This window comes from Adiantum capillus-veneris, chromosome 17 (genome assembly GCF_014529385.1).
Source record: "Adiantum capillus-veneris isolate H3 chromosome 17, ASM1452938v2, whole genome shotgun sequence".
NCBI classification, from domain to species: domain Eukaryota; kingdom Viridiplantae; phylum Streptophyta; class Polypodiopsida; order Polypodiales; family Pteridaceae; genus Adiantum; species Adiantum capillus-veneris.
The window spans coordinates 105416422-105443266 of record NC_140947.1 but is presented as its reverse complement, the minus strand read 5'-3'; the positions used below and the strand labels follow the sequence as shown (position 1 = coordinate 105443266).

Here is a 26845-nt window from a genome sequence, read left to right as displayed (position 1 = left end):
AAAGCTACAATAAATCCTCCTCAATAACAACTATCAGTGTCAATATATGGTCTAGAGTACAAAACCCCCTCCTCAAACCTGGTTGTTCTGGTGCTCATATGCCCTCTCTTTCTACCCATCTAATTAATTGCTGCTCAAGAATGGATGCATGCAACAATCATGATAGTGCGATAGTTTCCAGGCTCCATTATATCTCTTGCCTTGAAGATGGACACAATAGTGGACATATTCCGAGTATCCGGGAGACCCTCACACATGGTCCGGTTGAAGATCACTGCTAAAAGCACTGCAAGCATGTCTCTGGCATGTATAAAGTGCTCTGCCACCAGGCCATTATATTCATATGCCCTCCCAGTCCTCATTTTGTGAATGCATGTAAGTTCACCACAATTGCTGACAGCACATGCGTGAAAATAATGTCGCATAATAGGCTGTCATCTCAAATGCAACGTATGAGCAATTTCAACGATGGACACTGTTCAAGAAAAGTGTCTTAGCTTACAACCGTACCACGTTGAAACTCAAAAATGCCAATTGAGAGGAGGGGGAAAAATTCCACCTAGAGTTTGTGGAGAATTGTGTAAAATTAGTAATAATTAGCTCAAGTTGTCAAAATTTCCTCTTGAAAAATCTATAGAATGAAAGGTGTCTGGATTTTTCGAATGATGACAGGCCCCAGATTTGAAGGGCTGCCCTTGCTTTCATTTAGAAGCCTTCATAGAGCCATCCCTTTTTCTTTATGTAGAGATTGGAAGGGCATATAACAAAATATATTGCACTGGTATTTAAAAGCTTCTTTAGAGTGTAAAACCTCCTTCCGTAAGGGTGTTGCAGCCTTCAAATGTAAGGGCTGCTCAATGCTGCAAAAAGTTAAGCAGGATTACATAGTAGCAAGAGACATCAAAAGAGTGGCAAACATTGACAATAAATATCAATAACAAGTAATTGTATATAAGCATCACCACTACATTTCAGTTCTGAGCTGGGATGACTACATGCAACAACTTGAACAATCTGGACATCATCAACACTCGCAGCAAGTTGACCAAGAAAGAATCCTCTTCCTGCGATCATGGACAGACACTCTACAAGACTCCTTCGCGTGTAGTCTCTTGAACAGCACTGTGCTTCCAAAAGAAAGCTCTACACGACAACATTGCGCACAGCCGTAGATGTTAAGCCGTCTGCTCGGACTATGCCTCACTCCCTCCACCAAAATGGCGAGAGTTTCAAATTGCTTTCACAGTGAAGCCTTTGCTTCACTTCAGCACTTTTCACAAGCACAAGGTGCAGGTCCTGCCAAAGTAGATGACAAACAGGTATGGTACAGTATGTCTGTGCAAAAATAGGGCTCTACATGCAGATGAAAAATGACCCAATTGAGTCGATTTAGAATGTCCGTTGTCATGTCCATTGGTGAATTCAACATTGACCAAATCTACATTTTGACCAAATCATCTCATCTTAGAAGTTATTATCTACATTTGTGGCCAAATCATCTCGTCTTATAAGATGATACCTAACAGGTAAGAAAGTCAAGGGACTTGGATGTGCCACTTTGCATGCCCTTTCTCACCAGCATTGACACACATTGTATCCAGCTGTGTTCTACAAATCCAAAAAGAACGACTATACGCGTTGACATTAACCAAAAGTATACTGTGAACACTTCAACAAAAGCTGGTGTACTACCAAAAACAAATGCAGCATTCATTTTGGAGAGGATATTGGTAGAAGGGGTGAGGGTGGGCCTGTATTGTAATTGTCGCATTTCAAGCGAACACATAGTTCTGCATAAAATGATGTGAGGGAACCAGCTTTATGGCAGGAGCTTTCCAAAGAACCCCTGTACCCTGCTGGATTACTAGCCCCGAACGTGCTGTGTGAATCTCCCTGAAATCAAATACACAGGTCAAAATTGTGTGAGTGACTGCTTTACATCACTACATTTTTCACTGGAATCACGAGTCTAACAAGAAGATTGCTTCAGATGTCATGCACTATGAAAGCTTGGACTTGAACACTAGGAGGCCTAAAACAATATAAAATGCAAAATTAAGAGACAAATACACCTTACAAATTGAACACTCAAAATTTTTGAAGCTTCTGTATTTTCAAAGAAGAAGATCCTCCTATTACTTGGAAAAGCCCAGGTACCCAAAACTCCAAAAAAAAAAACTGGTATCCCAGTTTCTGTTACCACTCTGTTTCTGTTTCGGTTTCGGTTTCCACCCCCCCAATTCCCGTAGTTGCCAAGAAACTCATTTCTTAGATGAAGAAACTTACGACACATTTCTAACGTTTCAAACTTCTCTCCAGACATTTCAAAGGTGCATGCTTGTTACTAGTCTCTATGTCACATATCCACCAACTGCATTCTCAACTCAAGGTGGGTTTTGGACTCTCTCCTAGTCTTTACATGTAATCTCTGTGTCAAGGCGTTACATAAATGAGCTTTGCACGTGCATATTTATGGGTTGTCACTCATGGTTGTTGACAAAACTTTAGAGGTTGCGTTTATTGGCACTGCCTTTCGGCAGAAAGGGAGGGTAAATGCGAGGGAATTTCAGTCCATGTACATCGGAGCACCCTTCCAATGTTTGGAAGGCATGTTTTATGTTTTTCCTCTTTAATCTATAGTCACTCTTTTTCTTCGTTCCCTTCTCTCTTCATGCCCTCTCTTTCTCTCTCTTTCTTCAATCCGAGTGAAAGGCAGTGGCGACGTCCGTCTCCAAACGCCTTGTTAATCTAGTGAAACCATTTCGAACCTTTTGGAACTCCTTTCATATGAGTCTTTTCGAAACTTCGTGACTATTATGCTCATTCCCTTTAGTTATTGGAACCTCCACAAAACTCCAAATTTTTCCTGTTTCTGTTGATGGTTCCGCTTCCTTGTTGCCATTAACTATGCCCTCAAGGCCTTATAAATATCCCCTGCTCAGAGGCAGGGATACAATGCAGGTGGGTCCTAAAAGAAAAAGAACACCTCACAGGACAAAATCATGTCACGCATGGGATAAAAGAATAGCCAAAGAGGTGGCCTGTCATCAGAAAGGGTCATTTGCCAGTAGGTGCTGATGTGAAAAACTATTACGAATGCCATGTGGCAGACAATCTGTAACTTTCCTGCAGATGTGAATGAGCAAGCTAGAAAACAGCACATAACTGCTGAAAAAACAACAGCAGATAGAGAAGAAGAGATCGAAAGTTAAAGCAGAGAGCTTGCTTTTTGACCAGCGCTTTGTCTCTCTAGCACACACACAGTGCCCGTGTTTTCAGGAGGCGCCCAGCTTGTGGGTGGATTCGCTTTCGACCCTGCTCTTTCTGAGCCCAAAGGAGAGGGCTTAGGTCTGCAGTTGCGACTTGCAAAGTTTCACCTCTGTGTCGACAGAGCACCTATACTGACACTCTAGAGTGAAACTTTTGCCCTCCCAGCTCACATGCTTGCTGAATCAATAGGAATATACAATACAAATGGCAGTTTTTAGGCAGAGCATCTCTCCAAGTAGCCGCTCCAGCTACTAGTGCCTCTAAGTAGAAAGTTCTCCTTTTGCTGTGTTTTCCATTCGTAATTATGCGTTTGCAGTTGTTGCCAGTGACCTCCTCTAACGGGTGTGATTGCCAGTTTCAACCTGTAATGCCAGCAACCAAACTTCAAAGCCACACTCCATTTTCCTGCTTGTCAAAGAATAAGGAAACCTGATGGTATAGGTAAATGCTATCAAAGCTGCACTAGAACTGCCTCAGAGGTGAGAATAAACTCAAACAATAGGTCTTGAATGGTCTCTGCTGAAGGCACTCGACACATCCGAAAGAAACAAAAACAGAAAGGTCTCCAAATGAACCAAAGGTTGAGGAGGCTGACCATCTACTATCATGCTCCAAATTCGCATAGAAAAATCGGAAGTATCGCACAAGGTAGGCCACCCCATATCTCGATTACCACAGTCTGCCTCAGTCTCATAGCAAAGGGCAAGGCTAGAGGACGTCAGCCCTGACCCTACGCCCCAAGTGAGGATACCAGGTAAAGATCGTAGTAGTAGCAGCAGAGCGAGCCTAAACATAGAATTCTAAGCCATATCTGCTAAGCTTGCAGGAAGTCCCAGAAGGAATGGCATTGACACTCGGTGGCTGCATCTTGTACATACTGGAACATGTGCCATGTGCCAACAGTCCTCTCCTCATGAGCCCAAAAAAATGAAAAAAAGCATCCTCTGCCTCTGATGGCTTGTTGCTTATAAGGAGATGACAGGCATGGTCCACAATCCAAAGGCCACCTGGGAAGTTGTGAAAGTTGGCTATTTACAAGCACCCAAACCAGTTTAAGATGCTACACCTCGACCAAAGGAAGTTCCTAATTAGATGCTACACCTGACTTGTACATGAGCTACAAAAGTCCAGCCTAACAAGAGAAAAATGAAAAAGTTTTCTCTCACTGGCCAAGGGGTAAGAAACAAAGGACTACATGACCGTATAAATAATGGACCAGCACCTTTGGCAATATTTGTCACTTAGTCATCTATAAGGAACCACTCTTGATTATATGAGCAGTCACGTCAAAGGCTAGCACTCATGTGCAATTTGATGCAGCAGGTTTGCCTCTGGCCATGCAAAAACAACCCTTTGTCTTCCACAATGTGACCAGTTTTCAAGTTAAGGAGAGCATACCAAAGGCATGAGACAAAGTTTAAAGAATTCTGGACTTCCAACTCTCACTATCACACAAACATAAGACGAAAGTGCAATGTCTTGAATCCTAAAACAAGCTATTAACTGAAATTAGATTGTTCAGCGGGCACACCAGGAATAAAACACTGCCCAACAAATTTAAACACAATCTTCAAAACTTGACATCAAGAGACCTTGACTTCATTCCTTGTCCAAACAAAGTGATAATCATCACCTTTACAGTTTAAAAATCAGAACTTCTTAGACAAACAGAAAAAAGAAATTGCATTCAAACATATTGATGGCAAAAAAAGTGGGAAAATTCTATAAAACATACCCAACTTGAGAAGGTAAATGTCATCATTGATATCGACACATTTGCTGACTTTAATTGGAAACTTCAAAATTTTCAAGCATACCTACCTGCTCAAGGTGAATCACTTGAATAGTCCTCTTCATCTTTCACACCAACCCAGTTTGTGAATGCAAACAAAAACTCTTTGAATGTAATCAGACCATTCTTATCCCAATCCATCTCCTCTGCACAAAACACCTCTTTCAGTGCACCTTTAAATACATAAAATAAGACCACAAAGAGGTCACACTGATTTCATCCTCACACCAAATCTTTTGAGGCCAATCCTGTCCGCATTCCTAGAACCTGGTGAAGCTTGACCGATGGCTTCTACAATCTCGCTCTTGCTAACATAACCATCACAGTCTTTATCGAAGAACACAAAGGCATCAGCTATCTTATCAAATGATTCTTCCAACTGAGCCAACCCTAGGCGCGATTTCTGGATTTCCGCATAACATCAAATGCCACAATTACTTGAAGGAAAACCAAACGCATCATACCCATGCTCAAATCAGAAACAAGAAACTCACACAACAACGTAGGCTGGATGATACATTGCTCTTATCACTGGGTGATGTGAGAAGATAGACGAGAGCCAATAGCACAATGAACTCCTTGAAGTCAATGCCACTGTTTGCATTCATGTCACTTTCTGCATACAATTCTTTCACCTCTTCATCTGTGAAGGAAACTTGCAGCTCTATGAAACATTCCTTAAGTTCTTCCAGCTCAAGAGTGCCATTGCCATTTTTATCTGCTTCAATTCAGATATAAGTTTACCTTAATGTTTCATACTTTCACAAAATTCAAAGCAGCTTGTATATTTTTCAAATTTGTGAGAGCTAAGTGAACACACTGGAACCACGGAAGGTTAAAAATTTATTCATCTCCCTTTTGACAAAAACTGCTGTACTTCCTTTGTTCAAAGATGGGCCCAGATTTTCTCGTCCTAAAAACTCTTAATTGTTTACACAATGTCATCTACAATCCATTGTGTGTGAGTTGTTGTGGCTGGCTGAGGGGTGCATAAGTGGCCCTTATGGGTGGTGACTGTTGATTTCCTAAATGTTCAGATGCTGCATTACTTCACATTGCTTCAATCTTGGAAAACATAATCCGTCCGTCTCAATCAACTGGCAATCAAAATAGCTTTTGTATTTAATGAAATACAGATGTTATTCCTAAAAATAAATGCTGCTGACATTTTAATGGGACATGCATTAATTCATTCGAGATGGGGTGTCTTTGCCAGAGCACGTTTTACTTGCAAGAAATTTGAACAAACGGCCTCTGAATGTCCTCAAAACCTATTGAAACTCCCTGTTTGTGATTGCCATGCCTTCTCCTCTCGTGGGTAATCTCATCTTGATTTCTTCAGCACTTTCAAGTGCCATGGAGAATGCGCAAGACAATAGTGCTGAGGAAGAGGTGGAATATGAAGAAGTGGAAGAGGTGGAATATGAAAAAGTGGAAGAGGTTAAGGTTAATGTTTCAGATGAGGAGATGAACAGCCATGGTGAGGATCCAGATAGTGAAGATGAATGAAAGGTTCAGGTGGATATCCGATAACCTCTTGGACCACTTAATGGAGTTCACACGATACATAAAGCGTATGTGTAACAACGTTGGACACTCAAGCCAGACTTCGATAGCAACATGAGCAAAAACTGCAACAATTGAACTTGGATAGAGAGAAATGAAATGAACTGAAAGGTTATATTAAACGTCTTCAAAAGGCCAAAATAACCTAATAGACCAAACTAATACAATCTTGGTGGATCTAATACAATATCTGGGTACAAAAATAAAATGAAGTAAAGTGAAAAACTAAAATCTTAACTGCTAGATGTGAACTAAGCCGCTAGCTGGAATTGTGTAGGATATGAGTGAGGGGTGAAAGTAGTGACTGGGAGCTAATACAACAAAATGTGGGTGTGCGTGTGGGAATATAATGGGTGAGAGCTACAAGATGAGCAAGGTGTTCTCAAAAGAGCTAAATCATAGGAGATCCATCATCAGTCGCTGGCGGATCTCATCAATATCTCCTCCATGGTCAACAGTTTGACCGGGCGTCGTGCATGTCGGGCCAAAGTAATCCGAATTCTCTGATGCAGCCTCCGTTGACGCTATGTAGTCCTCCGTAGTCGTGGGCGTCTAGATCTCCCTAGCTCGATCGATCAACGTGCCTCTGGTGTGGAGGAGAATGCGAGCTCTGCTGTGGTAGCTGCTCCTCTGGCTACCCACTGTCCACTCTAAAGAAGTTTGTAATCCGTCTCTGAGAATGGCTAGCCTCGCCTCTCATTAAGCTTTCTCTGTGTCTGCGCAACTCGAGCAAAAACAAACCCAGACATCTCTGGTCCTCATACCCCATGACTCTAGAGAGAAATGAAATGAAATGAAATGATATATTAACGTCTTCAAAAGGCCAAAATGACCTATGAGACCAAGCTGTTACAACATAGTGAATCAAATACCATGTCCGGAAACAAGAAGAACTGAAACAAAAATACAACTAATACAAGCTGGGACTGTATGGATGTGCCAGCTACTACAAAAGGTGTCCAATACAATGTGTAGTACAATGGGGGGGGGGGGGGGGAGGGGAGAGATATGGTAGAGATCCATCCTCATCTGCACTCTGGACGTCGAGAAAGTATGGCTCGAATCCTCTGCTGTAGTCTATGTCAATACTGTGTAGCTCCTCTCCTCAATTGCGGTCGTCTAGATCTCCCTAGCTCCAATGCTCGGTCTATGAGAGTGCCAGTAGTGGTAGTATGAGTGCGGGCAGAGCTGTGCAATGGTGGCTGCTCCTCTGGGTGTCCAATATCTAGTGTAAAGAAACCTGTAATCTGTCACTGGGACTGTTTCTCTCCAGCTCTGCTCAGTAAAGTGTCTCTATGCATGTGGAACTCAAGTAGACACAGTCCAAGACATCTCTGATCCTCATAACTCATGACCCTAGATAGAGGCCCAAAACCCTCTCTGAATAGACAAGGAAAACAGCCTCGTATCTCATAGTACACTGTGCAATGACATATATAATGTAACTCTGTCTCTGGCTCTAGATGACATAAGCGGCATATCCTGCTATCTATTGGTATCCCTCCGAATCTGCCGGTCTCAATCTTGAGCTGATGTGAGGATGTGCATATCTGGCCAATGGCACAACGGAAACCATGAGAGAGATGTGTTCATATAGCTAGGTCGAATCACAAACCCATCCCCTGTGAGGTGGAGAAGATGCTCTCTATAGAAAGCCATCTTCGTGCCCAACTCCTGTACCGGCTCTATCCATGTCCTCCTCGTGTCTAGCTGGATCAGATGCTGACGAATGAGTCTATTAATCTCCACCCGTGTCAGAGACATTAGGGGTGCCTATAGGGAGTATTGAAAAGGAGGCACTTGTCCATGGTGAAGCCATGTGTTTGAAACCATGATGTCATCTGTGCATACCAGCAGGATGTATCCCCTGTAGAGCTAACTGTCTGGAGGACTCTAGGGCCAACCTGGCATATCTATCTCTGGTAGTATCCCATAGGTAGTGTACAAAGGAGTCTGATCTAGTAAGCGCATCAATCTCCATGGGGGGGCAGCTAACTCCACTCGAATGATATCATGCGTGGTATGGAGGCCTTGGCTCTAATCAGCCGAGAGATCATAGATACCAAGGGCCTCTCCATACGTCTCCAATCATCCTGGCCTACAGAAGGTCCCCAAACCTGCACCCCATATAGCATAGTAGAGGCAACCAAAGTATCAAAGAGCCATAACTTTGTCCTAGGTTCCAGGAAGTGGTAAGTGTATGCATCTGTATGCTCCACAATCTCCTAACCATATGTGAAAGTAGGTGTTGATCTCCTGATCCACTGTGGTGTGGTGTTAAACACCATAACCTTGGTTTTACCAAGGTTTACACACAATCCACTATCCTCTGCAAAATTGTGTAGTGGATCCAAATGTCGTTGCATACCCTCTGGTGAGTCAGACATCAACACAATATCATCAGCATATAACAACAATGGGATCCACGTCCCTACCAGTTGGGCACCTTTGTTACCCTCTCTATCAATGTAATCAGAGACCTCATCAACATACATCCCAAATAGAGTAGGAGACAATGGGCAGCCCTATTTCACCCCAATAGTAGAGTGAACTAAATCAAATACCCCTTCTGGAGTGCGTACATGTCCCATCACTGATCTGTACAAAGCCATAATCCCCCAAATCAATTGTATGGGCACCCCCATCTCCTGTAGTCTGCGCATCAATCGAGGTCTCGGTACCATGTCAAATGCTTTGCGGAAATCCAAATAGCTACAATAAATCCATCTCCAATGTGACCTGCCTCCTCAATGATGGCTCTGAGTGTGAAGATATGATCAAGAGTGGAGAAACCCCTCCTGAAACCGGCCTGACCCTTTGCTCGTACACCCTCACCCTCTGCCCAATTACTCAAGTGCTGCTCAAGAATGGATGCATAAAACTGTGCCAATGTGTGTCCAACCATAATAGTGCGGTAGTTCCCAGGCTCTGTAGGATCACCTGCCTTGAAGATAGGCACAATAGTAGACAACCTCCGAGTCTCACGTAACCCCTCACACATGGCACGATTTAACAACACTGCAAGAACCTCCATCAGAGAGAGAGAGAGAGAGAGAGAGAGAGATGATGATGATGATGATGATTGAATTATCGTCCGCGGAGGTCAGATATGACCCATGGGACCGAAATCAAAACATTACAAAGGGGTTCTTCTAAACAGGGGGGATCATGAGATACATCTCAGTTAAGGACTGAGGGTCCAAAGAGGTGTCAAAGGAAAAGGAAAAGTTGAAATGAACAAAACTAAGAAGGGGAAGGTGAGGGCGGGGCCGGCTTGGGAGTTCAAAACTCCTGGATAATGGCTTTACCTCCTCGATAGACTGCCCATTTCCCTGCTGTGCATGCTTCTCACATCTTCTGGAGTTCTGCCTTTTTTTGTTTGAGTTGGGCGGGTGTGAGATCTTCTGCAAACCAAATTTTAGTATCCTTGAGGAGCCTTGATTGTTCGAGGAGTTCGGTTCGATCCGCCTTGGTCTTAAAAGTTAGGATTGCATGATTGGTGCGATGCTCATGTGTAAGAAAGGTGATTGTTGTTGGATCCCATTGTACCAAAGGGGTTACTGCTTGGATACGGGCAAAGCACTTGTGAAACTTGTGATCTCCCTCCCCTTTCCAGTCACTTGGGAGCCCGCTGATGCGGACATTGAGGGAGATGTCCTCTTGTCGTTGTCGCTCGCGTAGTGTGGATGTCACACGGTCCTCGACCTTGCGAAAGATTACTTCGTGCACTTGATTTTTGACCTCCTTCGTGAGTATGGTCTCCACTTCTGCCTTTGTTTTGTTGAACTTGACTTCCATCTCTTCCATCTCTTCTTTCTTGCAGTTTTCCATTGCGGCAAGCCGTGTCTCGATGGCGGCAAGTCTTAGCTTGAGCTCCGCATTCTCCTTGCGAAGCTGTCTGACTTCATTTTGAAGGCCGACGACGTTGTCCTGCTTCGGGGGTGTTGCTACAACTCCTGCGAAAGTGAGCTTGCTGCGGGATGAAGCTCGAGTGGTCATTTCTGTTGTTTAGAAGACCCGGAGGTGGGCTGTCCTTAGGCTCGGGGTGGGAAAGGCCGCTTAGGGTTTTTAATGTGTCACTGTGTGAGCTTGAAAGGTAAAGAATAATGTGAATGCTGGACAGCGAGGAGACGGGGGCAGGTATGTGGAGCAGAGGCAGTCCGTGGGCGGAACAGGGAGCCTGTGATGGCGCTGCTAGAGATGGTGATGGTGCGCTAGTGGCGGGACAGGGTGGCGGCGCTACTGCTGGAGTTGTAACGCAGAGCCGCTCGGGCTGGAGCTGGGATAGGGCAGCGCTGTAGAGCAGGGGACCCCCCCGTAGGGCAGCCCCTCGCCCAGGGGGAGGTCAGCGAAGCTGGAGAGCAAGAGAGCTAGGGTTCAGCGAGAGAGAGAGAGAGAGAGAGAGAGAGAGAGAGAGAGAGAGAGAGAGAGAACAGAACACGAAGCCGCGAAGTTCCACTTCCAAATGCACTAACCCCAAAGACTAGCGCCTCTTTCAATATTTCTTTTTGAATTGATGCTTCACAGAGTACAATGATCAAGGGTCTCTTCTCCGCGATTCTCCTAAGCTCGTCTGCCGAAGCAAGAGCGTTGGCTCTGCTCATAAAGAGTACATGGAGCCCCTAATTGGGTGCCCCAATTGGCTTTTCCCTGCCCAAAAGCTGACATCCCAAAAGCTCTAGCAAAAAGCTGCGTTTTTCGGGACAGTCCACCACCTATGCAAATTTATTGACGCGTTAATTTAGGTCCGGTCCCCTTGTGTTGGTCATTTGCAGGGCCATTAGGTAGTGCCACGTCATTACTTTTGTGACATACCCCCCTCCTTGAAAGAAGAGTAATTGCCCTTGATTACGTCTGCAAAACATACAAAGAACAGAAACTAGCTTAGTATACACTGACTCTAAGTACCCATGCACGACACTACACACATCCAACACTTGCACAAAGACGACAGTCACATTACATTCACAGATTTATCCCCGTCCAGATCCAAATGAGAATCATGATCATTGCAAATTATTTAGCAATTACATCCAGACCGCGCTGATCTTTTCATGGATGTCTTGATCTACTAAATCTCGTTACTATCACGTTCACATCACCCGTCAAGTGAAAGAGATAAAATGCTACAATTATTTCATCTTTTTAACACATACTCAAACAACACGCACATGAGAGAGCGCATGTAACAAGTTTATTTTAGGAATTTCCATTTCAATGTACATCTTTTCATAAAGTCATTCCGTAGAAAACTGTCACCCTGTCAGTATTCCTAAACTCTCATGGAGAAATTAAGTCACTTTATTCCATCCTAGGAAAGTGGCTCCCCTCTTGTGCAGCACACACCACACCGATTCAACCCGTTGATTCGATGTGCACTTAAAAAAAGGATGGTGCTAAACCAAAAGCCTCAAGGTATAGCTCTAGTACCCGAGGAGAATCTGCTAAGTCCTACTCCTCCATCCACTTTGCATCAAGAGCTAGATAGTTCCTGAACTTGACCAAATATCCGTGGACCAGCTTACCCTTCACTTCCTTTCCTTGTGTGCGAGGAACTGTTCTGGAATGAAAATCTCTTCTGTCTCGTCCACTTCTAGTTGCTCCTCTGGTTCCCTATCCTTGGGCACCTCACCTTTGAAAGCTCTCAAGAGACTCACATGAAAAGCATTGTAAATCTGGCAACTTGAGTCGAAAGGATACATCGTTTACCTTTTCTTGAATTTGGAAGAGCCCATAGTTTATCTTCCAAGTATCTAGCAACTTTAGTCAAAAGGATATATCGTTTATCTTTTCCTAAATCTGGAAGGGCCTATAGTATCACATACTAAGTTTTGGGAAAAGACTCTCCTTACCCTTCCTCTTTCATAGGCGTGCTTTCTCAATCTGAAATAGCTCCCAATCATTCTCTTTCAATTGCAAGTCGCAACGATGCTTGTATGCTGCCTTCTTATGCCGTGCTTGAGACATCTGCAAAGCCTCCTTTACCTTGGCAAAAGCAATCTTCAGATCCTATGTGTACTGATCTGCTTCAAAAATCCTGTCCTTGGTGCACAGAATGGGTAAAACCTTTCTAACACCATCGGCAATCTCAAATGGCGCCTTCCCCATAGACATGTGAACAGTGTTGTTGTAAGAAAACTCCGACTGAAGCAAATACTTCTTCCACTGAGCCTTGTTGTCAGAGGTATAAGACTTCAACAAGTCCAAAACCATTGAATTGGCTACCTCCAATTGCCCATCTGTCTGTGGATAAAATGACGATGAGAACTTAAGTTGAGTGTCTATATTCGCCCACACTGTTCTCCAAAACAAACTCGTAAATACGGGTCTCTATCTGACACTATAGAAGTAGGCATGCCATGTAATCTGAAAATTTGTGAGATAAACAAATTAGCCAAGTGGTCGGCTTTCATTGTCTTCTTTATTGGAACAAAGTGAGCCTGCTTGCTAAATCGGTCAATTATGGTCCAAATACCATTATGCCCAATTTGATTTACCCGAGCATTAGTATTTTTCAGCCCTTCAGCATACAGCCATGTAGCGTTTTTGCATCAGATCAGCTAGTGCAAATTTCAGCTGTCAATTCAGCCAGCGTTTTCAGATTTCAGCCATAGCCTCGTTGTCAGTGGAAGATCCCATCAGCATCTCAACATCTAGGCCCATTGTATCAGCATTTGTACAATCCAAAGTAAATACCTCTCTAGCAATAGAGAGGGGGGCCCTTGGAAGGGGGTTTGGAGCCCATCCAGTGTAAGTCTTCTTCTCTCTCTATCATTCACAGAACCTTCACTCACAATATCATTCTCTCTTCTCTCTCTAGTCTATTGCACAAAGTAAAAGGAACTCTCTCATGAAAGTTAAAGGAACCTTGCGTACAGACTGAGCACTCATCCTAATCATTCACCATAAATCAATTCCGTTGCACATTACATTGGTATCATCACTCAAGAAAAGAACCTAAAGAACCCCTCTCAGTTGTTTTTATCAAAGAATTCAAAGGAACTCTCTCATGACAGTAAAAGGAACCTTGAGTACGCACTGAGCCCTCAACCATAAATCACTTCCGCTGCACATTACTTTGGCATAAGAGCACTTTGGCAATGTCTGCTATCATCACTCAAGAAAAGAACCTAAAGAACCTCTCTCAGTTGTTTTTATCAAAGAAGTAAAAGGAACTCTCTCATTAAAGTAAAAGGAACCCTAAGCACTCGTCCTGTACATTCACCATAAATCACTTTCATTGCACACTACATTGGTATCAGAGCTCTTTGGTAGTGTTCCGTATTATCACTCAAGAAAAGAACCTAAAGAACACCTCTCAGTTGTTTTTTATCAAAGAAGGTCCATGCCCCTGCCTCAGACTTATTAGCCACTCCCACCCTTAGTCCATCGTGCATCATACACGCTCCCGTCTTCATTGCTCTATCTTAAGGGCCATTAAGCCAGAAAGAACCACATTAAAAAATTTGATTGTTTGAGATTGCACGTAACCCAAGACCACTTGGGCGTGTTAGTCTCTCTAATATCTGTTTTTGAGGAGTGGTAGATAACCCAAAAAAGAACCACTCGCTGAGGGCGGACCTTGCACATTGCAGCTCGCCAATCGACGTAGGGTGGGAAAAAGCAACCTTGGTGTGAGCGCACGGCCACCAAGGGGTGCACTCGCAAGGAGTTGAGCTTGGGTGAGAGAAAAGCCTTCTTGAACACACATTGCAAGCAGTACCAAGTGTCAAAGGTGGCAGCAGAAGATGTGTTGAAGACAAGAACTAGCTCATGGTTTGGTGGACACCTCGACTCCGATCTAGAACACCTGCAATGCCACATACATGAGCAAGGCACACTTGTGGAGAAGAGAGATCACTGAGATAGAAAGAGACACGACATCTAAGAATGAGAGAGAGAGAGAGAGAGAGAGAGAGAGAGAGAGAGAGAGAGAGAGAGAGATCTGGGAAAGGCTCTCCATGCTGACAACAAGCTGCTCATATAAGTGAGCAAGGGTGGTCCGGCATAGATCTGGCATGCCCTATGGATAGACCTGAGGTACACACAACTGCGACTGCTCCTAACACTGCCAACTGCTCCTACACAGGAGACCACATGGATATCATCTCCAACATGCTCTAAGAGCATAGATCTGGTGCACCTCCTCCTGGCTAGATCTAGAACTCGATCTGGATCTCGAATGAGAAACCTTGCCACTGCATGATCACAAAGCCTGTGTAAGGCCACCCTGAGAAGGCTCTGCACAGTGGAGATGGTCTGTGAGCACTACCACTGCTGCCCAAGAAAATACGTTGGGGCTGATCTGCTCTCTCCAGCAAACCTTGCCATGGCTGCCCTCCAAGGAAACTGGGGGCTGCCAGTCACAAACGCTAGGGCTGAACTCTTGAGCAAGAGCAAAACGCTAGGGCTGAACCACAGAATAAAAACGCTGGACTGATCCACAGCAAAAACACTAGACTGCCTGCTCGGAAAACGACAGATCTGCCAGTAGTTGATCTCCATCTGCTGTCTGTCACAAACAAATGATGTGGCATGACCACCCGGACAGACAATACCGACAGAGTACGCACAGAGGCTGACGTGGCAAAATCTCAAAAACTGCGCTGACATGCTAATGTGGCAGACAGTACGGCCTTCCACAATTCGCGCTGACAGATGGTGACGTGGCAGCTTGTACGGATTTCCACAAATTGTGTTGCCTGCTTTTTTTGCCAGATTTTGGAGCTAGAAGCTTTTGGGACCAGTTGCTTTTGGAACAAGTTTCTTTTGAGTTTTGAAGCTTTGGGGGCTCTGCTTTTGGGCATCCCTTGTAAGAATAAACAAGCCCAAGGGGCCTCGTTCTTCAGGACATCTGGACGCACAGTCTGAGAGCAGAGGTCCCCTTGGGAGTTGTACTTTGCTTAAGCATTAATATAAAAGAAATACCGAAAGGGGCGCCAATCTTTGGGGCCAATTTCTCTAGGCACGGAACTACACCAAGCCGTGTCGACTCAAATTTTAAAGTTGTGAAGTATTTAAGTAATCCTCTCATGTGTTGTGTTAGATTCCTAATTTGGGGTGCCCAACCCCGTGACAGTGGTATTAGAGCTTCAGGCATGTGCTTTTTCTCAAAGCATACCGGTCCTACCAAAGAGCAGACAGAACACTTGGGTACAATTTTGGAAATTGTCATTGAAGAATCTTTGTGTAGCGACCCTGGACTTGATAGCCACTCCCATCCTTATTTCATCGTGCATTGGGCGCGCCCCCGTCTTCATCACACTGTCTTACAGGGCATAAGCCATAAAGAATCCCACATTACACATGGGTTCTCGTGGAGAATCTAACAGAGATAACACCTCTCGGTGGGCAGGCAAAGAAAAGTTGAAATCCGACGCGGGAATTGAAGAAAAGAATGAAGAATACGACAAATTTTTGAAGGAAAGTTTGCCAAAAGATCTTTAAAAATCTCTTCAACGGTTGAGAATTTGGATATGCGACAAAAGGTAAAGTTGATCCTCTCAACAAGCTCTACGCATTGACGCGAACAAAACTTAAATCCAATAACTTTGGAAAATTAGGGGTTTTGTAGAAAAAATCAGTATGTGTGGAATTAATGTTTTTGGAAGCTCTTGTTATCTGTGTGCAGATAACTACTAGGAGCGAGGAATATGCATATGAAAGCATTTGGAACATGGAACTAGACATCGACTCTTTTGCAATGAGGTGAACCATTTGCTTAAAATTTTGTCTGTTTTGTAGGTGAAATCGAGAATGAGATGATAAGGAATTAGGAACGCCGACAGCACCAAAATGAATCCGATCACGATTCGAGATAAGATTCGTGAACTTTGAATGAATGATGATGATTCTAGTGCGTCAAGTCCCACATGAAAGAGATGACTAGATACTGTTGTGAGCGCATCAAGAGTTCCTGCGGGATGAGATGGCTACACAGGAATCTAGGTGCATCAAGACTTCAGGACGGATGTTGTCGAACGAAGGGACACTCCGAGAGTACACCACGACATGGCAATTTAGAATATCACAAGCCGACATAAATCAATAGTAATGAGTTCTTCCTCGTGCAACTACAAGATTTTTGAAATAAGAAAGTCCCGACTCCCTCCAACACTCACTGGAGGAGAAGCATAAGTCCCCCTTCAACACTAGAGGGGATAAAAGTGGCGGGGGAAGGGCACATTCCCTATAGTATTATTGTAAATGTGGAGAGCAGTGCCAACTCCACACCAAACGTATGTATGGTTTTTCTTTTTTTCAATGGCACAAGCATCCCAATGCACGAAACAAGGTTGTCCTCGTACGTCGAACGGCAACATCCGTACTATACGATTCTCGTGCGGTCGTTTTTTTCGAAATTTAGAGCCATTAACCAGTTTGACCCCAAATTTCACGGACTGCCAACAGTTGTATTTCCGAACGTTCCCGCCTAGGAGAGTGGGCATTTGGGAGCCTTGGGGCATGTCACATGTGACATGATGCCATAGTCGTAGTCTCTCTCTCTCTCTCTCTCTCTCTCTCTCTAACCTATTTCTCCCTCTCCCCCTAAAATCTATATAATGCTTGCCCACCCTCTCTTCTTCTCCATCAACTTACCACCTCCTTTATCTCCCTCAAGATCTCTCCATTAATCAAGCTCTCCCTCAAGCTCTCTCCATCACTCTCAAGTTCTCTTCTCACTCCCCATCTCCTCCAAGGCTCAAGCTCTCCATCACTCTCAAGATCTCTCCTCACTCCCCGTCTCCTCCAAGGGCTTCTTCACTCTCAACTTCTCAAGTTCTCTTCTAACTCCCCATCTCCTTCAAACTCTCCATCACTCTCAACTTTCAAGCTCTCCATAATGTGGCCCGCTCTTCATGAAGCCTTCACGAAGAGTTTCTGATACTTTGAAAGGGTGAAGAGTAAGAAGAATGTGTGCCGTTGGTATTGCAAACATTGTCCCAAGACCATGACCTCAGGTGCCACCCGCCTTATCATCCACTTGACCAAGAAGGGAGGGCAAGCGGGTCCATGTTCAAATATCCCCGTCAATATCTTCGAAGAGTGCAAAGCAAAGTATCTCCCCTTGAAGACACGCAAGGGGTTGCAAAGGCATCGCACGAGGTGGTGCCGCCCGACCATGATGTCTCCGATTCGGGAGAGGATAATTCTCCATCAATGTCCGTTGCATCCGGTGCCGCTACCGTGGCCTCCACCGACGGAGGTAGCGTCTCAAAGAAGAGCAAGAGTTGTCATGGTGGGCGGCCTCCAAAGCAAGCTACTCTTGCACAAGCAGTGGGTGGAACTTCCCATTGTCTTTCCTCAAAGAGAGGCAACGGCAAGCGGAGATAGAGATTGCACGCACCATCATTGAGTGCAATCTCTCTTTCCATATTCTTCGTACGGACCATTGGAAACGCATGGTGATTCGTGAAGGCTATTGCCACGGTTGGTTCATGTGAGGGATGGACCGTAATGTCATACCATGACATGCGCACCAAGAAGCTTGATGTAGAGAGGGCACGACTAGACAAGTCTCTTGACCCCGTGAGTGCCGGATGGGAAAAGTAAAAATTCTCTATTCTCTTCGATGGATGGAGTGACCGCAAGAAGAGGGGCATCATTAATATCCTTGTCTCATGCCCTATGGGCACCTACTTCTTGCGAGCTGTTGATGCGGGAGCAAGGGAAAAGAAGGTCATGGTGCCTTCATATACCGGCACATTCGTCAAGCCATAAACGAGGTAAGATTTCATGTTTCTACTTTCAGGTATCTACTATCTTTATCTTTTTCGCCTTTTGCATTGGACCTTCTCACTTCCCTTTTCTCCATATGTAGATCGGTGCAAGCAACGTCATTCAAGTAATCAACAACAATGCCTCCAATTGTGCTTCCATGGCCAAAAAGCTAGAGGCGGAGTTTCCGTCCACAGTATGGACTCCATGTGCATCTCATTGCAGTGACCTTCTCATGGAGCACCCGATGGATCATGGTAAACAATTTAATCCTCTACTATTTTCTATATGCTAGTAACTACCTATCCTTCCATGCTTGACCAATGACAACTCTAATTATTCTCTCTTTCTCTCTCTTTGTAGTGATGTGTTGGAGGACTCTCCAAAGAGAGATATCCTCTTTCTTGATAAAAAGCGGTGGGATTGGATGAGGCAACCAATCCATGGTTTTGCTGCCCTCTTGCATCCTGCTTTCAAAAAGCCATCCATCTTTGCGGATCAAGCACTTAAAGAGGAGCGGGACAAGTACCTTCCAAAGATACTCAAAGAACACCATGGAGAGTTTCTCCAAGAGCTCATCAACTATAGAGACCAAAGAGGCACTGCATTCGCTTCCTCCGTGTGTTGGAAGAGGGATTCCTTAGTGAAGCCTCTTTTTGGCTATCAATTGCCTCACCTTCAAAGGATGGCATTGAGCGTTCTTGGATAGGTATACGATATACCATAAGTCATAAGTTTATAATCTCGCTCATATCATGAATCATCTCTCGATTCCCATAATTCAAATCTCATGCCTCTCTTCTACTTGCTCTAGGATTGCTCATCCGGTGCGTGTGAGCGGAATTGGTCGGCATATTCTCTCTTACACACCAAGATCCGCAACAAGCTCTCTATGAAGCAATTGGAGCGGCTTATCTATTGCCGCTCCAATTTACGTATGTTGCGGTCTATGCATGAGATGCGAATGGCTAGCAGGTAATCAAGTTGGCTACAACCTACTCTTTGTTTATGCTTTCACATGTATGATGTGCTCATAATTTTGCCATGCCAAATTGCTAACTCCATTTACCTTCTTGCATGTTGTAAATGAAAAATAGGTCAATGTAGATGAATGCAAGCTCTCCATTGAGACTCTTAAGAGTCTCAACAAAGAGCACGATCCAGAGGACGGGCAAATATTTCGAAACCTCTCCTTGGAGTTGGAGGAGATTGATCGCCGTGTCTCTCGCACACGGTCCCGCAAGAAGGTGGTTGTGTGAGCTTCGGTAAGAGTGAGTAGAGAAGCTTCGACTCGGGTTGCTTGTGGGAGTGGTAGAGCATCGGCACAAACACCTAGGACCTATGTGCGGCAAGGCTCGGAAAGCGGATCTACTATGGCGGCCAGCACTTTGGAGAATGTGCCTATTTCTAGGCCTACAGATCCTAAAGAGCCAGAGTTTGATGATGAGGGCAACATCCTTAGTGACGGAGATTATGGTCTTGCAACTAGTGCATCTGATTCATGTAGTGATGAGGATGATGCCAATACCTCAAGCTTAAGCTCAAGCTCGGACCACAACTCCGGTGATGAGAGCGATATGAGCACTAAGGACACTCTCTTTCTGCTTTCAAGTTTGCACCCATGGGCCATGAGTTCTCACTATTTTTTGGTACTTAGTACTACTTTTTGTCGCTTGTATCTCTCTACTTATGTAATGCAATCAATGATCATGATTCTTCTTTTTTCGAACTATCATGTTCTAACTTTTGATTCTTAAGTTTGAGAACTTCTTGGTTTAGTCTCTCCTGTAGGCTCTAAAGACGTATAATTTTTTGTTTTGCATCTTACGTTACGTCAACGTGCGTCTAATTTTTTTTAGTTTGATTAGTGTCGTAGGTCTCCGTACGTGTACCCGTTGTACATGACAGTGTTTGTCAATTATGGCACGAATTGCATCTTCTTTCATCTTTAAAATTTACTATTTGCAAATTTTCTCCTCCACACATCCGTTAATGCCAAATTTAAATTTGTCTTGCGAGGTCATGGAGCTTTTGGGTAAAAGCTTTGGGGAGAGATGCTACGAAGACTCCAAAATAAACGACGATATGAGGTGAAAAGTACAACATTGCTCCTCTTCTTTATATCACACCATTTCTAGAGTGAATCAATCAAGGCAAACTAGTTTTCGGCCTTTTAGAGCAAAAACAAGCTTATAAAGCCATGGGAAACTATTTAGAGATGACTCTGTTAGAATAGACAACGAAAGATGCAATGAAGACAAGAACTAGCCTCCAATCCGATGAACACCTTGACTTCGATTTGCTAGCTCGACTCCGATAAGATCCTCTGACACTAGAGTACAACTGCAATGCCATATAGATGAACAAGACAACTGTGGAGAAGACTGATCACTGAGGTAGAAAGAGAGAAAACATCTAAGAATGAGAATGTGAGAGAGAGAGAGAGAGAGAGAGAGAGAGAGAGAGAGAGGAAAGGCTCTCCATGCTGATAACAAACTCCCAAAACAAGTGACCAAGAGTGGTCCGGCATAGAACTCACATGCCTCCATGGATAGACCCAAGGTACACACTGCGATTGCTACTGCAATCTGCTCCTGCACACAAGATCACTGACACGGCCTCAACATGGGCTACCCTAGCCCCCTATGAAAGCAAGACTCCGCTGGCATCTAGCTGTGATGCTCTACATCTGGGTGATCACATCGGCTCTGCATAGAATCTAGATGCTCTGAGAAGAAAAACGCAAGGAGGGACTCCATGCTGCCCATGACAGCTGTTGATGCTGCTACCATACCACTAGTGAAGAAAAACGCAAGGGCTGCAAGAGAAAAACGCTAGGACATGCTCCCCCTTGCACTCTAATCACCCCTAGGAGGGACACCCTGCAACACAAGGCACATGCACATACTCCCTATGGTACTAAAACCAGCCAGCACATAGTAAAGGGCAGTACAATTTCAAGTACCTATTAAGTATACACAGAGAAATGAGAAGAAAGAGAACACAGATGCGTCCAGCAACTAGATTGTCACTGCGCACACGAAGACCAACACCCTGTAGTCCCCAAAGATTGGCGGTATTTCTTTATTCAATTGAAAACAAACGATCCCAACACTTGGACAAGACTCCCACCGAGCTGTCCAAATCTATCAAGGGCTGAAATTGCAGGTTTTTGACCCAATTTCAGTAACATAAGGGCACCAAAATCTCTATAGGTCAAAAGTACAAGTCTAGGACAGATTTCCCTTGCATTTTAGAAACTTTTTGGTGAGCTCTAAGTCAATTTCAGCATGCAGTAATTTCCTTTTTTGGTCACTAGCAGGTGCCCAAACTCCTGTATCACCACCCCAAGGTTTCCCCGAGGCTTCCCGGGTGTTATCTTGCAGTTTTGGTGCGAAACCCTAATGCTACAAATAAACACAGCAAGCTATAATTCTCTATTTTGGATTGATTTGAGCAGAAAGATCATGTCTATGAATGTCTCAAGTTCCGCACGCAATGGGACACTTCCCCTTTAATTTGGACAAGTTTTCACGCAAGAAAGCTCTCTTGTTTCGCAATCTGTTGCGATGGAACTGTAATTACCTAATCCGGTTCTTGTTCAAAAGGCTCTTGCCTTGGCAAACACGCATAAAACCCACAAGACTGTATAGTCATTTGAGAAGCCCAACTAGTGGGGCATTACCATATGTGTAAGGGGGAGAAAGATGCACGAGTTGAATCATCGCGCTACATGAGACAGGGGAGAAGGTAAGCTTTCCATTAAAGCTTGAAACCTGAAAATCCACTCAAAGAAGTCAAGATCAGCCCTCTCACATTTTGGACGCCCCCAAGATGCCCCCTGCTTCCTTGGTCGTGGGTTGTCAAGCAGGTTGCTCTCCTATTCACATTTGTCCATTATGCTTCTTATGGTCCAGTTTCCTAGCCCCTCCCAACTTATAAAGTTGTCAGTGACTTGCTACATGCCTCAGATTCCATTTAGGCACACACGTGCTTCCATATGTCAAATGTGCAACAAAAAAGGGTGAATCGGGTGATGATCTCGTCTGCAACCGCAAGCAATCCTCCTCTCAGGGCCAGCAACCAATGGATCTCACATCTATCGCGATAGATCTCCTCATACACAAGCTCCTAGCGCGCACCGCCGGACACGGCAACCACTTGCAAGCAAACACAGCACGTGTAGGGTGTCTACACAACGAGGAGAGGGAGCACTAGGGAGAGGAAAAGAGATCGTTGGGGAAAAACGCCAGAGAGAGAGAGAGAGAGAGAGAGAGAGAGAGAGAGAGAGAGAGAGAGAGAGAGAGAGAGATGAAATGAAATGATATATTAACGTCTTCAAAAGGCCAAAATGACCTATGAGACCAAGCTGTTACAACATAGTGAATCTGATACCATGTCCAAAATCAAAAGAACTGAAATAAATAATACAACTACTACAAGCTGGGACTGTATGGATGTGCCAGCTAATACAAAAGGTGCCCAGTACAATGTGTAGTACAATGGGGGGGGGGGCAGATATGGTAGAGATCCATCCTCATCTGCACTCTGGACGTCGAGAAAGTATGGCTCGAATCCTCTGTTGTAGTCTCCATCGATACTGTGTAGCTCCTCTCCTCAATTGCGGTCGTCTAGATCTCCCTAGCTCCAATGCTCGATCTATGAGAATGCCATTAGTGGTAGTATTAGTGCGGGCAGAGCTCTGCAATGGTGGCTGCTCCTCTGGGTGTCCGATATCTAGTGTAAAGAAATTTGTAATCTGTCTCTGGGACTGTCTCTCTCCAGCTCTCCTCAGTAAAGTGTCTCTATGCCTGTGTAACAAGTAGATACAGTCCAAGACATCTCTGATCCTCATAACTCATGACCCTAGATAGAGGCCCAAAACCCTCTCTGAATAGACAATGAAAACAGCCTCGTATCTCATAGTACACTGTGCAATGACATATGTAATGTAACTCTGTCTCTAGCTCTAGATAACATAAGCGGCATATCATGCTATCTGCTGGTATCCCTCTAAATCTGCCAGTCTCAATCTCGAGCTGATGTGAGGATATGCGTATCTGGCCAATGGCGCAACGCAAACCATGAGAAAGATGTGTGTCCATACAGCTAGGTCGAATCACAAACCCATCCCCTGTGACGTGGAGAAGATGCTCTCTATAGAAAGCCATCTTCGTGCCCAACTCCTGTACCAGCTCGATCCATGTCCTCCTCTTGTCCAGCTGGATCAGATCCTGACAAATGAGTCTAGTAATCTCCGCCCGTGTCAAAGACATCAAGGGTGCCTGTAGAGAGTACAAAAAAGGAGGCAACCTGTCCATGGTGAAACCATGTGTATGAAACCATGATGTCATCTCTGCATACCAGCATGATGTATCCCCCTATAGAGCTAACTGTCTGGAGGACTCTAGGGCCAACCTAGCATATCTATCTTTGGTAGTACCCATAGGCTGTGTACAAAGGAGACTGATCTGGTCAGCGCCTCAATCTCCGTAGGGGGGGCAGCTAACTCCGCTCGAATGATATCATGCGGTACGGAGGCCTTGGCTCTAGTAAGCCGAGAGATCATAGATACCAAAGGCCTCTCCATACATCTCCAACCATCCTAGCCTACAGAAGGTCCCCAAACCTGCACCCCATATAGCATAGTAGAGGCAACCAAAGTATCAGAGAGAGAGAGAGAGAGAGAGAGAGAGAGAGAGAGAGAGAGAGAGAGAGAGAGAGAGGCCACACACTAGTAAGCTACAACGTCGCCAATCATATGGCCAAATTTTCCAGGTGGCTACACCCACATTTGGGTCCTTTGTTCTGACATACTTCGGCCCCGGCTCTTCTGGTCCAGTGCCCATATACCACGTCACTAAGTTGTGGCAATGTAGAGGATAGCTAGGCGAGGGTGATTTTGTGAGAGGACATCATCCCAAATCCTTTTGAAAAAGAAACTTTCCCGTCCGCTTCTATCGTGGTGTTAGGAGGTGTTCACCCCCTAAATCCATCGAGATGCCATTAACAACAAACAAATCTCCAATTGAAGATACATAGCTTCTTAGAGAATGCTAGGCCACTCTTGACAAAGACCATTCAAATGTGCAACACCACAGCACACAAGTAACGAGTTGAAGCACAAGCATGTGCACATCACGAGCATAGAGTGGCAATAAGCACAGAAACTTGTATTCCCATTTTCACTTTAACATGTTATGCAGTTGAAAATTACATATCGTGCACCTTTTATCTATATACACTGTAACCTGAAAAATAAGTCAGCTTCCCGTATCACATTGATCCCGCAATAATTTAGATCAAGCCCTGGTCAAACAGACAGCATATCCTTCTACTTAGAATGACAAAATAAGCACCACATTGTACTAAAGGAGTCTAAAGCTTCATAAATGACGAAAAAATCTAACAACTGACTTTCGACTTGGTCTTCACAAGTATTATTCGGTCTCCATGATTATTGATGGCCCAAGGAACAAAGTTGAAAACATAGAAACTCTACAAAGCTACAAATTACACACCCTAAAAAATTGTTTGACAATTTGATTACATGAAATCCATTAGAAGAGCGGTAATTATGATCATGCCCCAAAAAAAGTGAAAAATTTTGAAATAACAAGGGACTTTTCGATTCAGTAACTTACCAAACCTTTTGAATGTATCCCTCACAGCTTCAAAGGTTTTGTCAATTCTTGGAAACATCATAATTATACTGTTGAAAGTTTTGACAGAACTCTTTCCAGAGGCACCTTTTTCTTTCATAGCGTTAATCATTCTTCTTTCAATTTTGGACAGTCCACGACCCTTGCTATGTTTACCAAATATTACACCCATAGTCCACCTGGACATAATGAACACCATGAAAATTAGAATCACTTCACACAGTGTGGCATATAACAAGAATGTTCAGTTGATGAAATGTGCATTACAACCAAAAGTTGCACCCCATTCTCAAGCTAATATAAATCTCTTAAAATATTAGCAATGTTTAACTATCAGAGGTGGTCCATGTTTTGAGTGCTTCTTTAATCCCAAGTAAGCTCTTAGCGCTTATACAGTCCTCGGTAAGCTCTAACCAGAGTCCTACACACTTTGCAGAATCCCCGTGAGAAAGGCAGAACAACATAACAAAGCTGAAAACTTTGAAAATAAAATTTAACGCACTACACATGTAGCTCACTAATTAAAGCATGCAATCCATTGAGCTGACACCTTGGCGCTGCAGATCACTAATGTCCCTTAGTTGGAACCCCAATCTCTTCATTTTCTTTCCTTTGACTATGTTAAAAACATCCTCATAGTGCTCATCCAGAAAGCTCTTCCGCCCATAAGTTAGCAAGGATAGCGCTTTATATGGTGTTGGGAGCTCATTTGCGGCCTGACACTTTGGTTCATTTGGTGGGCCCGTTGCTTTCGCATTTTCGAGGCTCGACCTGTCCCACCAGCTGAGACTGTTCGTGATATCTGGCTGGAGCTGATCCATACACTCGAAGTCAATTTGAGAGACTTCAGGGCAGCTCCGACCGCAAGCGGGAGTGCCGCAAGGCCTGCCTACAACTTTGGCACCCAGGGCCCTTTTTCACCATGGTCCGTGGCATGCCTAGATGGCAATGCCGGCCACCAGTGTGGCTATTCCCTCCTCCCATCTCGTGATTTAGCCATCATTGTACATATCTTGTCTTTTCATTGGGAAAGTCTCCCCACGTTTTGATGTAGTCCTCTATAGCAGAGGCCGTTTGTAGCCACTAATGGAAGGATCTTTTTCTTGGGACAAAAAAAAAGGATAGCGCTTTATAGCGATGAGGTTTTCTTGATTCAAATCCCCTTTAAATCTCTGATAAAAAGGGACAACTATATCAATGTGTTCAGGCGCTAGCCTCTCTTACAGTTGGTCGCTCAGATAATCCTCTCCATTATTTGAGCAGCGTAATGAGCTTTCCCTAGTGATGGATGATGGGGATGCCTACGCATTGCGGCCAGGGACTCAAGCATGACACTAATCAATATTTCAAACTTCTTCACACGTACAAGCTCTCTGGGTGTGCTCTATAAAAGAGAAACCCAGAATGCAATTAAAGCTTGATTACTTAATAACAAGAATGCATGTTTTCCAAAGATTAATGCAAGCATATGGGCAATGAACTATTAGCTTCTTGGGGCTCTCTCTACTATCATGTCGAAATTCAGGTCTTCTCTGAAGTCATCCTTCACTAGATGCGGGTGAACTCAATTTGAAGCTTACCATGGCGAGTGAGAAATACGCAGGCGAAGAAAGATCGCTTATACTTGAAATTTCTCGTTCAACGACAGACAAAGAGGGCAACAGGTCAAAGGACATGATTACCTTATAAGAGCTCCCCTGGACTTCTCCTCCTCGTTTACGGAACAGAAGAACTAGACGCAAATCAGGCTTTCAGTCACAAGAGCTCCTGCCCACAAGATGAAAATCGAACAAAAGCACCACAGTGTTTCCAACACAGCTCGCTTTACGCAATGGCT

General features: G+C 44.3%; 1 protein-coding gene across 2 annotated transcripts; it reads right to left on the bottom strand.

The window, feature by feature from the left end:
- Positions 1 to 931: 931 nt before the first annotated feature.
- On the bottom strand, positions 932 to 26845 carry LOC147437826 (putative calcium-binding protein CML21). Of its 2 annotated transcripts, none has more exons than XM_086487272.1 (6): positions 24991 to 25187; positions 5557 to 5780; positions 5291 to 5465; positions 5185 to 5208; positions 5092 to 5108; positions 932 to 1893 (listed from the first exon to the last, which is right to left on the bottom strand). In XM_086487272.1, exons 1-6 carry the CDS (start codon positions 25178 to 25180, stop codon positions 1711 to 1713), a joined length of 813 nt encoding a protein of 270 aa, XP_086343398.1. In that variant the 5' UTR covers positions 25181 to 25187; the 3' UTR covers positions 932 to 1710. The 2 variants fall into 2 exon arrangements, with proteins under 2 accessions (XP_086343398.1, XP_086343397.1); XM_086487271.1 differs by adding an exon at positions 26691 to 26845 and having other exon boundaries at positions 1757 to 1893; positions 5092 to 5208.